This window comes from Schistocerca nitens, chromosome 7 (genome assembly GCF_023898315.1).
Source record: "Schistocerca nitens isolate TAMUIC-IGC-003100 chromosome 7, iqSchNite1.1, whole genome shotgun sequence".
Taxonomy (NCBI): Eukaryota; Metazoa; Arthropoda; class Insecta; order Orthoptera; family Acrididae; genus Schistocerca; species Schistocerca nitens.
Genome location: NC_064620.1, coordinates 387,808,425 through 387,822,523, shown reverse-complemented (window position 1 = coordinate 387,822,523; position 14,099 = coordinate 387,808,425). Strand labels below are relative to the sequence as shown.

Here is a 14,099-nt window from a genome sequence, read left to right as displayed (position 1 = left end):
TTCAGTATCTCCAGGCTTCTTCCATCTATACAACCTTCTTTTATGATTCTTGAACCAAGTGTTAGCTATGATTAAGTTATGCTCTGTGCAGAATTCTACCAGGCGGCTTCCTGTTTCATTCCTTACCCCCATTCTATATTCACCTACAATGTTTCCTTCTCTTCCTTTTCCTACTATCGAATTCCAGTCACCCATGACTATTAAATTTTTGTCTCCCTTCACTATCTGAATAATTTCTTTTATCTCATCATACATTTCATCAATCTCTTCATCATCTGTGGAGCTAGTTGGCATATAAACTTGTACTACTGTAGTAGGCATGGGCTTCGTATCTATCTTGGCCACAATAATGTGTTCACTATGCTATTTGCAGTAGCTTACCCGCATTCCTATTTTCTTATTCATTATTAAACCAACTCCTGCATTACCCCTATTTTATTTTGTATTTATAACCCTGTATTCACCTGACCAGAAGTCGTGTTCCTCCTGTCACCGAACTTCACTAATTCCCACTATATCTAACTTTAACCTATCCATTTCCCTTTTTAAATTTTCTAACCTACCTGACCGATTAAGGGATCTGACATTCCACGCTCCGACCCGTAGAATGCCAGTTTTCTTTCTCCTGTTAACAGCGTCCTCCTGACTAGTCCCTACTTGGAGATCCAAATGGGGGACTATTTTACCTCTGGAATATTTTACCAAGAGGACGCCATCATCATTTAACCATACAGTAAAGCTGCATGCCCTTGGGAAAAATTACAGCTCTAGTTCCTCCTTCCTTTCAGCCGTTCGCAGTACCAGCAGAGCAAGGCCGTTTTGGTTAGTGTTACAAGGCCAGATCTGCCAATCATCCAGACTGTTGCCCCTGCAACTACTGAAAAGGTTGCTGCCCCTCTTCAGGAACCACACATTTGTCTGGCCTCTCAACAGATACCCCTCCGTTGTGGTTGCACCTATGGTACGGCTGTCTCTATCGCTGAGGCACACAAGCCTCCTCACCAACAGCAAGGACGATACTCTATGCATATTACATACACTCAAAATTGTAAAAATTCTATAATACAATATTTCTCATTAATTTACTATTCAGGGGGGAGTTTTCATTCCACAGGTTACGATGGTATAGTTAGTTTTGGTGAAGTAGGTGCTAATGAAGAGTACCACCAACTAATAATTTAAATTATTACTCCATCATGTAGTGATAAAAAAGCATGAGCTTATCAACAGATCTGAGACTACTGATATCACTCATTAGTTATCATTACAACACATCCTCCAGTCCTATAATCCTTGTAGCCTCAATCTCCAGTAACTCATTGTCCCTGCACCATCCACACAACAGTTCCCACTTCCTCTATCCTGTCACCCCCTCCCATATCATGTCCTCATGTTGCTTTCAGCACATGATGCTTACCACCAGCCACTACAATGATGCCAGCCCATATATCTGCCACCTCTTCCTGCTGCATTTCTAGCCTACAAACTGGTTCCGAACAGTTAGCCACCCAACCCCAATTCTTCTGGCTGAAAAGTAGCATTTACTCTTTTACTCTAGTTCATCAAAGGATAACTCTGAAAGATAACAAGTTTTCTTTTTCTCACGCGTGCCCATCGACAACGCAATGCGTCTGCTTTTCGGTCAGTTGTAGCCTTTAATTCTAAGACATAAACAAATATCAACAACTCTTTCAATTTTTTTACTGTGAGATTACATTTAAAGAGAGATTCTGTCATGAGATAGTTACTGAGCAAATAAAGAAGTGCATGGCTTATAAGCTATCAGTTTCAGCTGAATTTATGTAAATGCAAGACCAAGTTTACAATGAGACAAAACAATTCAATATTATTTGAATGTAATCTCAGTATTAAACCACTGCACTCTGTGATATTAGTAATTTACAACAAAATAACTATTCAAAACATTTTAAGGTGGAATTACCAAGTCATCTTACAGCTTTGTTTTTGATGTGTCTCCTGTGTCCAAATCATATGATTGGGAAGTGAGCATAACAAGATGAATAAATTACAAATTCACAAAATGTTCCTTATGTTAGAAAATAATTTTGCAAATAATATTTCTTATTTTACTTTTTGCTGCTCAACGTAAGTTGTTTACCTTTTCACTCTCTCTTTGCACAGATAACAACATTTAATTTCATGATTAGGTATTATCTAAATTAGAGTGACTGAATGGACTCATTAAGTTTAAATAAAAGTTCTTAGATCTGCAACCACGCTGTTCACCCCTCCAAACAATCACAGAGATATTGATCAATCCAACAGAAGATAGTACAAGAATTATTCTTAAAATCCTAAAATCCCTCCCCCCCCCCCCCACCCCTCCCCCCCTTCCACTCCCTTTCCCACCTTCACCCCTGAACCCACAAAACAAAGAGTGGTGCACATGTCTTGCAGAAACAAAACTGATATGGTATATGTAAAAATCAGATCACATATGCAAACATACAGGCAGTATTTTCTGCCCATTACTCACTAATGTAACAAAGGCTGTATTCTTTGTATGATGACTTGAACAATACAAAAAACACACATAGAAAATAAGAACTACAATAGAAAGATAACAAATGTGAGTAAAGCAGATTCTTATTAAACAATTACCTAGAAACATTTTCCCCAGTTTTCATGATTATGATCACTCCTGTAGATAAATTAACATTTGTATGCTATCCTTGGTACCTGTTAAAGTATAAAGTGCCTGCATAACTGATTTCTTCTGTGGCACATACATACTGAGTAACACATTTGATATTTTGAACTGACACATGTTAGAAATCCACCAGTGAGACTCATTTATGGTGTTCTGATTCTAGTTGTCATTGTGTTAATGGAAAGTTCTTGTAGAATGTAAATCATTTAGGAGCTTACCAAATAGTGCAGGTGTTGAGTCTTCAACAGGCACAATTATATGTATTCAGCTAGTAAAATGTAGCCATATGAGTATGAGTTTGTGTGCATATTATCTGTCTAGTTTGAAAATAATATTTGTCCAATAGCTAATAAAGTTTTCAGTCTTGTGTATATGCCTGTCAGTGACTTAATGTCTCTATCATTTGGTAAGCAGTCAAAGTGTTAAGATATACTTATATAAAAGATTATATTCACCTCTGTATTTTCATATGCCGAAGGCTTGGTCTGAAATATTTTTGCAATCTGAGGGCCAGTGAAGCGTTCATATGCTTTGGAACCTGTAATTTCTGCCAGTTTCTGGAAGCAGTTTTTAGAAATAATCTGAATTAGTTTATCATATTTTATTAAACTGAAGATAAAATTAAAATCTGGATGTCATATGCAAATATAAAAACTACAACTAGTGTCAAAGTGTCCATAATAAGCAATGCAGAATATGAAGTTGTGAGACGTTTTGTTATCTCTGATTTCACAATCTCTCTTACAGAAGGTGCATTTAGTTGCAAAATCTTAAGAATCATCTTTAGTTGTTCCATTCCTGCCTCATCTGCTCCAGGTTCTGCAGTTTCTTTTAAATTTTATAGAGTGTACTGCTTAATGGTGTATGAACCAAACAATCTACATCATGTTCTTTATTTTGTGGTGATAACTGGTTTCGGCCAAATCAGGCCTTCTTTAGATCTAGATTTAGAATTAAAGGAAAAGAAAAATATAGCCATTAATTATTATCTATCATCTAACTATAGTTGTACATGTTAGAGATGTATTATTTTGTAATGCAAAACTGCAACACTACAACATACGGTAGTTGTTTTACAAGCAGCCTCACATGTGACAAAACTACAGTTATTAGAGGGATGACAAAAATTCATGACAAACAAGAACAAAAACTTTTTAGAAAAATCTATTCCACTGTACTCCAAGATGGAAACTGGATCAAATGACCTACAAAGGAACTCTACGATCACACAGTTGACATCACAGTCAAATTTAGGAAAAGATGCCTATAATTTGACACACACCTATGTAGGATGGATGAAAACAGACTCTCAAAGAATATTTTTAATACTCAATGACAGCAAATTAAAGACCAATTTGATAAAAGAAAAACAAGATGATCTGCAACAACTAAAAATTTCAGAAGAAGAAACTGAGGACAGAAAAGTTTGGAAGTAAAACCAAAAACAAGAAACTTGAACAAGTCTTCACAAAAGAAACAACAGAGAAAATGGACAGACTAAATGAAGAAAAAACACAATGAATTAATGAAGAGGTTTTGGAAAGAAAAGAAAAGAAGAAAAGGAAGTGAAGCTGTGACCGGCTCAAATTCATACATTTCCCTAAAAGTGAATAATCGAGAATAATATTAATAAACGTACCAGATTACTAAAAATCAGTAAAGCAGTTGCTACTGTCAGCATTAATAGTTCTGCTTTTCATTTTCCTCTTGTCTAAATTTAAATCTGAATTTGTCATGAATTTGTCAGATGAATATAATACACACACATGTGTCATTCAAAAAAAGACTGTCTGCTTCTTTTTCAATAATAGAAAAGAACTGTGTATTATCAAGTAGTGATATGCATAAACTTTAGAGAAATGTAAATTGTCCTATTATACAGGGTGGTCCCGAATTCATGGTACAAACTTTAATGGTAGGTACAGGACATTGTAACAAGGATTTATTGTATAGGAATGTATAGTCGCAGGTGACGCGGTGAGGCGTAAACAGGGGAAAGAGAAATGGAGTGATCGGTTGGTGTCACTGCCGGTAGAGGGCAGTAGATGAACATGATGTATCGCAGTAGGGACAAGCGCCATTCACAATTGTGCTGCCGTAGACGATGGGTGACTTTACGTATGCAGAAAAAGCAGACATGCATTACATGTACGGCCGTGCAAATGGTAACGCCAGAGCTGCGTTACGAATGTATCGCGCGGAGTATCCTAATTGACGAATGCCGGATCATAGAATTTTTCAACGGTTACATCGTCAACTTTGTGAAACAGGTACGTTCGACGTCAACAGACATGACGCTGGTCGATTAAGAGCTGTACGCACTCCACGACTGGAAGAACGCATCTTGAACATAGTGGCTGATAGACCCGAGTCAAGCACAAGAACTGTTGCGCGTGACGTACATGTGAGTCATCAGACTGTATGCAGAGTGTTAAATGAAAATCGCTTACACCCCTTCCATTTTCAAAAAGTACAAGCATTGAATCCGGCAGATTATCCTCTTCGCGTGAACTTCTGCCAGTGGTTGTTGCAGCAATGTGCGTTGCAGCCGGATTTCGTAGGTCATGTGCTATTTACAGATGAAGCGACATTTTCACGCGAGGGTGTCTTTAATGCGCACAATTCCCATGTGTGGGCAACAGATAATCCACATGCAACGCGTCCACATGCGTATCAACAACGTTTCGGTATTAATGTGTGGGCTGGTATTGTGAACGACTTTTTGATTGGGCCATACTTACTACCCACGCGACTCTGTGGCGAAAGCTATCTTATTTTTCTGCAAGAAGTGTTACCAGAACTGCTGCAAGATGTTCCGCTCGCCATTCGTAACCGCATGTGGTTTCAGCACGATGGAGCGCCAGCACACTTCAGCACTGCTGTACGGAATTACCTGAATGCCACGTTTGGTGCTAGATGGATTGGGCGTGGTGGACCAGTCCCTTGGCCACCCCGATTTCCTGATTTCTCTTGCCTCGATTACTTTTTATGGGGACATCTTAAGAGCCTTGTTTATGAGACTCCAGTTGACTCAGATGAGGATCTCGTTGCTCGCATATCTGTAGCTGCTGCAGGTGTGCGTGAAATACCAGGCATCTTTGAACGTGTACGCCAATCGCTGCACCGACGCTGTCAAGCATGTATCGCTCATGGTGGACGCAATTTTGAACACTTACTGTAAACATGACACTTGTCAACAACGATTTCAATAAAATCTTTCGTTTTCCTTTCGGCCGTTATTTCCCCTGTTTACGCCTCACCGCGTCACCTGGGACTATACATTCCTATACAATATATCCTTGTTACAATGTCCTGCACCTACCATTAAAGTTTGTACCATGAATTCGGGACCACCCTGTATTTGTGAAGAAGAGATACATAAAATTAGCACAATGTACATAACATTAGCAGAACAATTTCCAGTGTCACTGCAGATAAATGCCTGTGAAAAATATACCAGATGCTTCAAAACAAAAGGACAGAATTCAGTTGCTTATTACAGACAAACTATACAAGAAAGAAATACATTGGGTTTGTCAACAAACAGAGGAAGGTTCAAAGTTTTGACACTGCTGCACTGTTATTTCTTTGTAGCAGCATGTCAATTACACTACAAGAGAAATAATTTTGTATGTTGGAATTTAAGTGAATCAATCCACTGTTCATGTGCAAATTGCATTCCTTACACCTTCCAATTTTTTTCTGTGGTGTGCATCAAAGGCAGAATCTTTGTCCCATCTGTGGCAGCTACTCTTCAAGAGCTGAGAAATCAAATTGTAGAAGTGGTTCATCTAGTAAACAGGAACATTTTGATTTGTGTATGTCAGTTATATTCAGGAACTGAATGTATTTACTGCGGAGCTTAAAACTATTAAGACATAAATCTGCTTTCTCCATTTATTTGATGTTGCTAAAAAATGAACTACCACTAAAACTGAGCATTATATACATGGAGTCACCAATAAAAGTTCAAAATCTCACACCCATGTAAGTTGATACAATGGATCAGTAATTCAATAATTGTGTAATAAATTTACTACAATTTCTAGAAATGAGATGCTTATAACTATTCTAAATCATAATGACCCTTTACATGTTAATTATGGAGATCTTAAGGGCAAGGAGGAAATGGACAGAGTGTGGGAAAGAGGAGACAGACACACAGAGAGAGGGGGAGGAGGAGATGGACAGAGAGAGAGGGGAGAAAGAGATGTACAGTGAGAGAGGGGGAAAGAGATGGACAGCGAAAGAGGGGAAAGAAATAGAGAGAGATGGGGGGCAGGAGGCAAAAAGAGAGAAGGGGGAGGAGGAGATGGGAAGGAGATGGTGAGAGGAGGAGATGGACTGTGAGAGGGGGTCAGAATGGGAGGAGAAGGAGGCAATGGAAGGTGGAGAGGAGTTGTTGGCAGGTGGGAAAGGAAGCTGGTGTTAGGAGGCAGGTGGGAGAGGGAGTTGGTGTGTGCCAGAATGTTCCAAAACAACCTGTTGGTAATTTATTTCCTGTATTTAGTTGACATGGAGTACTTTAAAATTATGAAGAACAATTTGCTGTTCAGTGTGTCAATCAGGTTATGAGAATGCGCACTGCAATAAGCCAATATTTTTTTCAATCTGTTGCAGAACCCTAGATCACTGCACATGGCTTTACCATCCTCTTCAGAGTCATATGGTGTAAAACAACAGAGAATCAGATACATATGTGTCCAATATATGACATAATTGTACATATTGCCACGGCCACAGGAGTTGCATGATGTAAAGCAGTGTAGAATCAGATAGTTGCCTGCCTGAAATATATTTAACTCATATGTGTGTGAGGCAAGCAAGAAACTAGTATATTATAAAAATGAATGTTTGTCATCTCCTCCTGAACCACTGGATTGGTTATGATCGAACTCGGTACATACAGCATTTACTATCTGGAAAGAAGCACTGTGTAAAAACCACCTATCTTCCAAAGGGGTGGAGAAGACACATAAGAATATCTCAGGAATATCTGGAGAAATTTCAATCAAATATTGCACATGCATTACTCATTATTGGTATTATTTGTATAAACCATGATCAACCATTTCCAGCAAACACAATTAATCTCCCTTATGCCAATAATCTGGTGTTAGCGAGTCAAGAGAAATCTTTTGAAGATGTTGAAACCCACCTGCCAGAGTTGAATGTTTATTACTTCAACAATCAACTTCATCCAAACCTAGCTAAAACCCAACTGCATTTGTTTCATCTTAATCATTTATTTTGCAAACTTAACATCACATGGCAAAGGATGTAATTAGTAAATATGGCTCATCCAATATATCTGGGAGTCACTCTAGATCATACTCTCATGTACAAGCAGCACTCTGAGAATACAAGAATGAAGTTGGAAGCCAGAAATAATATCCTCTGCAAGATCACTGGGGCTCTCAATCACAAACCCTCAGAATGACAGCACTGGCAATATATTACAGTTCTGCAGAGTATGCATGCCCAGTCTAGTACAAACTACCCATGCAAACAAAGCTGACAAAGCCAGTGAACAAAATGTTGAAGCTTATTAGAGGATATCTGAAACCTACGTCACTTCTAAAACTTTACCTGTCCACAGCCATGAGCTATGGTGCTCATCAGATATTCATCATAAAGTAGCAGCCAATTTGGAGAGAACTAATCACACTTACCAGCAGAAACCTCCATTACTTGAGCTCATTCCAGCAGTCACACAGTTGAGGTCCAGAAGAAGTTTCACCAAGACTGCAAACAACGGCAGCTACAGCAAGGAAAACACTATAGATCTCTCAACTTGAGAATAATTCAAACTAGCCATCTTCTTTGAAAACCCTCCCACCTCAGCATGAACAGAACTGGATGACATGGAGGTCACGCAACCACCTTCCGTCTGGAGTTGGAAGATATAGAAGTAACCTCCAGAAATTGCACTTCCTTGTGCATACCACCAACTGCGACTCCAGAGAAGAACACACCAAGGAACACTTACTGGTCTGTCAACTACTCCCTGCATCTTGCACAGAATAAGACCATCTGCTCATGACTCCAGGTGCAATTGAAATTGCATCATTTTGGGAAACAGTAATGTAGCTTACTAATTTTTCTCTCTTTTGTTTTTAATGGAAATTATTACATATTGTATTTGCTTCTGACTAGAATGAATAACATAATTTGTATAAAAATACTTTGTGGGTAATACACCCATACCTACAACCCCTAGGAGTGGATGTGAGGATAAGAAGCTGTGACATGTAAAAATGTTTGATAAGGACTAATATTAATATTGAATTGATAGATTCTGGGGTTGTTGATAAAGTTTCACTCCTAGATGTGTGTGTGTGTGTGTGTGTGTGTGTGTGTGTGTGTGTGTGTGTGTGGAGGGAAGTGGGGGGAGGGAGGAGTGCAAAGACAGTGACATATCAGCCCATCTCTGTAACGCCTGAATGAATTTCTATCACACTGAGTACATACATCACTTGCAACCTGAAAAAAATTACTATGACAGTTAGACTCACTAGCATCCCTATGGCTGAGAGTGGGTGTAAAGAGGGGCGACATAAATCATAATTCAGGGATGCCTGGAGCAATTTCTACCAAATTTGGTACATACACGACTCATATTTTGTATAGTAGTACTGTGGGAGTAAGGTACCCCTACTGGCCTTATGGATGGGGATGGGGATAGGGATGAGAGAGAGAGAGAGTAAAATGACCTGTTGGTATTTTTTTCTTGTCTTTAGTTGACTTGGAATAATTGAAAAGTATGATGTGTGATTTGTCTCTATCTGTGCTGTTCAGTGTATCAATCAGGTCACAAGAATGAACACAGTTGGCCAATAATTTTGTCAATATGTTTCAAGACATAAGATCATGCCATACGGGTGAGTACCACAGATAAATTTAACAACCTCCCTGGAATTGTATGGTGTAAAACAGCAGAGAGTCAGACATACATGTGTGCAACATAAATGATAAAAACATGGGGAAAGAGACAGGTTAAAACCTAGTTATATAAATAAGTCCTCTCCACCAAGTAAAAGAGGTGTGTAGCAGCAGAAAGGAACATAGAAAAGGACAACAAACTGTCAAGTTTAAAAAAGTCATCCTTTGGAGATAAACACCCCCCCCCCCCCCACACACACACACACACACCTGCCATGAATTACAGTTTTGTAGGGATTTATCTACAGAAAGTGAGGTAAGATTCACAAATTAAGTCCCTATGGAACTAATTAAGAAAAATTATTCTGTTAAGATATTCTTTGTTTGTGTCAAGATATTTGTGTGAGACATAAAATTCTCCTTGGCAAACAACAATGTTATGGCATTAATGGCATCTCTATTGCATATCTCTATTGCATAGGTGGAAACCTTTATAACACAAAGTGGAGGAGTCGCAAGAAATAAATGACCCACAGAAATGAAACTAAACTCTGCAAGAAGGAATATAAAATTATGGAGCTTCATAATATATTCTGTTTTGATATTACAGTCACTGGTAGGTATTCTCAAAAACTGTGTGTGAAATGCAACACTCACCAATGGACCTCCAACAGCTGCCTCTAGCTGCTGACATTGTTTGGAAGTGCTTGAATCTTGCCATACAGGTGATTCTTTCACTGAGAAACAGCCACTTAACTGTTCATGCATGAAGCGATCTGGTGAAAGTGATTCCAAAACTTTCTCACTTCCACGCTGCCAGTAGACGGATCCATGTTGCTATAATTAGATGAAAGAAAAGATTTTAGGTCTAGTTATTGCATGTGGTTATTGCATGTTATCATCACATCTGTTCACAATGAGTCCCACTCGTCTTTTCAAAGATACACAGTGAGCATCAAACTGGGGAGCAGGGAAACTCAAAAGGTATGCTGTACAATCTAGTAGAGTAATGCCTCGAACCAGTATTCAGTAATCCAGATTTAGATTCAAATTAATTCAACAAAATGTTCAAAGTCTTAGCAATAAGCACAATTACTTATATACCACTGCAGAGATAATGCTGATGTTTTTGTTACAAGTGAACATTGGTATACACATGAACTAATTTGTGTATGTCAGCGACTGTCCATGATATTTTGCTCTGCCCTTAGCAGAAAAGAGAAACATATCAGTGTAGTTACAGATGTAATGCAATAGATGCAAGTACTTTTAGCTTAGAGGGTAGAAGAACTAGCAGCAATTAATTACAGATAGAAGAAAGAGAATTGATTTATTATAGTCTGTACAGACCTCCCTGTGATAACCTAGATATTTTCTTTGAAATTCTTAATAAGCTGCTTGTTAATATAGACAGTAAATACTGCAATAAAAACGGCTGCTATAACATCACCAACTGAAGGTATAAACAATGACTTGCTGTGTACTGACTCCAGCTAAAAAAACCTATTGCTAACACTAGATCTTTCCTGATAAATGAATGAGCCCCCTACAAAGGTCAATACCAGAAAATCCACACTGGCAACATTATAACTAAAATATCTCACTTTACAAATAATGCATCAATTTTGAAACTTGCCATTTCTGAAAACAATGGTTTTCAATTACTGACAGAAGATGAAATTCATTATGTCAGCAGTAAAAAAAGAGAAAAATTAAGACTTTTCCACTGTGCAATGCTAAAGGATGGTAATAGTCAGAAACTACAGATAGAATTCAAGAACTATCACGATCATTACAAACATTTACTATTAAACACTAGAAGTAAAAGTATCTAGCCACAATGTGAAGAAACTTGAGTAACACTGGCATCACTGTTTTGGAAGTTATAAACAGCTTCAGGGATAGTGATCTTAATGTCAACTATAAAGGGAGTATCATCAAATATCACAGTAAGATCACAATTTTTTTTTTAATGAATACTTTTCTTCTGTTGAAAAATCCTTCAATGACCACTTCAACAATATTCAGTATAGATATGAGATCATTCCAGTTAAACAAAGCATGTACTTGGCCCCATCTAACAGCAAGGCAATAAAATACATAGTAAGGACACAAAAACCCAAAATCAGCAGGCTGTGATGGGTTGTCAGGCTATGATGGGTTGTCTATCAGCACTTTATAAAAGTCAACAGAGAGCATGTCTGATGCTTTTGCCACGCCAATAAATGATGTTAACTGCACCCAGTAGCTTCCCAAACAATATAAAAATAGCAAAAGTAACCCGATTTACAAGAAAGGTGAAAAATCTAAAACTGAAACCTACTGACTCATTTCAATCTTACCTGCATTTTCTAAGATAATTTAAACTAATGACAATCCTGTGTAAATAAAATCTAATATTTGAAAATCAGAATGGTTTTGTGAAAAACAAGTCAACTTTAGTAGGCTCAGCACAGATAATAGATGAAATTATAACTGCCATAGAGAACAAGGAGTATGTTACTGGAGTGTTCCTTGATCTTGAAAAAGCTTTTGATTGTGTCAACTTCATCATATTACTTGAAAAGCTGTGAAACTTGAATATTATAGAAACTTTCTATGACTTGATAAAACAGTATACAAGCAATAGAAAACATTTTGAGTTGCTTAAAACCAACAGATGGTCAATCAAATCCAAAATTACTATTACTAAATATGGAGTACCTCAAGATTCAGTGTTGTGACCCCTTCATTTCTTGATTTATGTTAATGATATAAAGTACTGTTCTTGGAACTCACAAAATATACAGATGCGGTGCAAAGTCCTATCAAGGAAACAGTTAAGTGTTTCAATGACAGCATCTAAACGTAAGTGCTTCGAAGACTGTAACAATCGAATTTAACTCTCGGAAACAAATAGAATTTGGTATGAAATTATCCATAGGAATTGACATTGGAAAAAAGGAAAAAAATTGACAAAATTCTTGAGATTCACAGACCAGGACAATCTCACATTGGAGGTGATATAGATTTCTTAGCCTGTAAGCTATTTAAAAAATATTTGCCATAAATATGACTACCAAATATTGTAAAGACATATATGTGTAAAAATGCATAACATTCATTATTCTCATTCAGTTTGAACTATGAATTAGAAATATGGAATGCGACAGCACAAACCAGCCTAAACACATTACTAAAACTGCAGAAAAAAAGCTTTCAGAATTATTTGTGGTGGCAAATGCAGATAATCATGTCGGAGCTGGTTTCCAAAATTCAGTATGCTTACCAATATAGAACTGCAGTTAGCCTACACCCTAGGTACTTAAAACCTTACAGCCCTCCCTATTAATAAATTAAACGACCAGCTCAAAAGAATTTTAACAGAAAATTCATTTTATTCTATAGATGAGTTCTTTATTTATATGAAAACGCTTTACAAGTATATCTAATGATAATAAAAATTTCTAACACTATTTCTTACATATTAACAAACATTAAATGTATTAAAGTGTAAAAATTATGGTTAAACACAAAAATTTAATTTGTAAACTGAGATATTCAGAAGAATAATCTGTATGATGTCCTAAAACTGCATTATTTCTGGGGATTGTATATGATTATTCAATGTTGAATTATTATTATTATTATTGTTATTACTACCAAATGGATAAAACTAATAAATTCTCACTACAGAACAGTGTAAAAATTTTATGTCGGACCAAAATTGTAGATAACTACATTATTACCAGCTCTAATCCCAAAAGACAATACCACATGATGACTACCACAAGAAACTTTATTATGTCTAGAAAACAACTTATTATAATGGGTACACTAGCCATGGAGTGGCTCACAATAACAACATTTTAGCATATATGCAGAGGTAATCATGTAACTGAGTCAGAGCTGGCTGAGCCCATCCCTAAATGATGCCAGCCAGCCAATAGAGTGCATTGATGAGAGACCATGTGCACATCCACAAGTGGTGGTCTTCAACATTTGTCAAATTTCCTACTGGATCTGCCAACTTCTGTGGGGTGCCTCACAACTGCACACCAGGATCTTGGCTGTGGATCTATGTGGGTCACTACATCTCTTGCCCGTTGGGGGCAGTGCATTGCTGACCTCAAAGGTGAGTTGTGGATGGATGTGATGTGAAGATGTCATCCACATCCATGGAGAACCAACAGGGTATAGGAGTGTGCGACCCCCAGTTCTTGTCAGAGATCTGAGGATACAGGCAAAATTGACCGCCAGTGGGAGAAGAGGCCCATGCTCTCTCTCCCCCCCCCCCCCCCCTTTACCCATCAGAGCATGATGGGCAGTCCTAGTTGGGATCCATGGTGATGTCCAGCAGCAGTGCAGAAAGTGGAGGCAACACCACTGCAAGCTCAGGTTCCTCCTGTGACACTGAACCAGCAAGGGATATGCACTCTGGCTGGTGTGCTTCCAGAGCTGCTGCCAGAGGCTGTGAAGCTGTGAGGCCATAGGATCTTCGTGTGGAGGTGCTGCCACAGGTGGGAGAGAAGGCTGAAACCCTTGTAGATAGGCAGCGCCCAGTGAC

At 38.0% G+C, this 14,099-nt stretch overlaps 1 protein-coding gene across 1 annotated transcript in view; it reads right to left on the bottom strand.

Moving 5' to 3' along the window:
- The window catches only part of LOC126195272 (xylulose kinase-like), a 152,492-nt gene that overhangs the window by 84,233 nt on the left and 54,160 nt on the right, over window positions 1–14,099 (bottom strand). The window contains exons 4-5 of the mRNA XM_049933803.1: window positions 10,211–10,390; window positions 3,127–3,228 (exon numbers count right to left, since the gene is read on the bottom strand). Coding sequence (XP_049789760.1) covers window positions 3,127–3,228; window positions 10,211–10,390 — 282 coding nt within the window. The remainder of the gene's footprint in view (window positions 1–3,126; window positions 3,229–10,210; window positions 10,391–14,099) is intronic.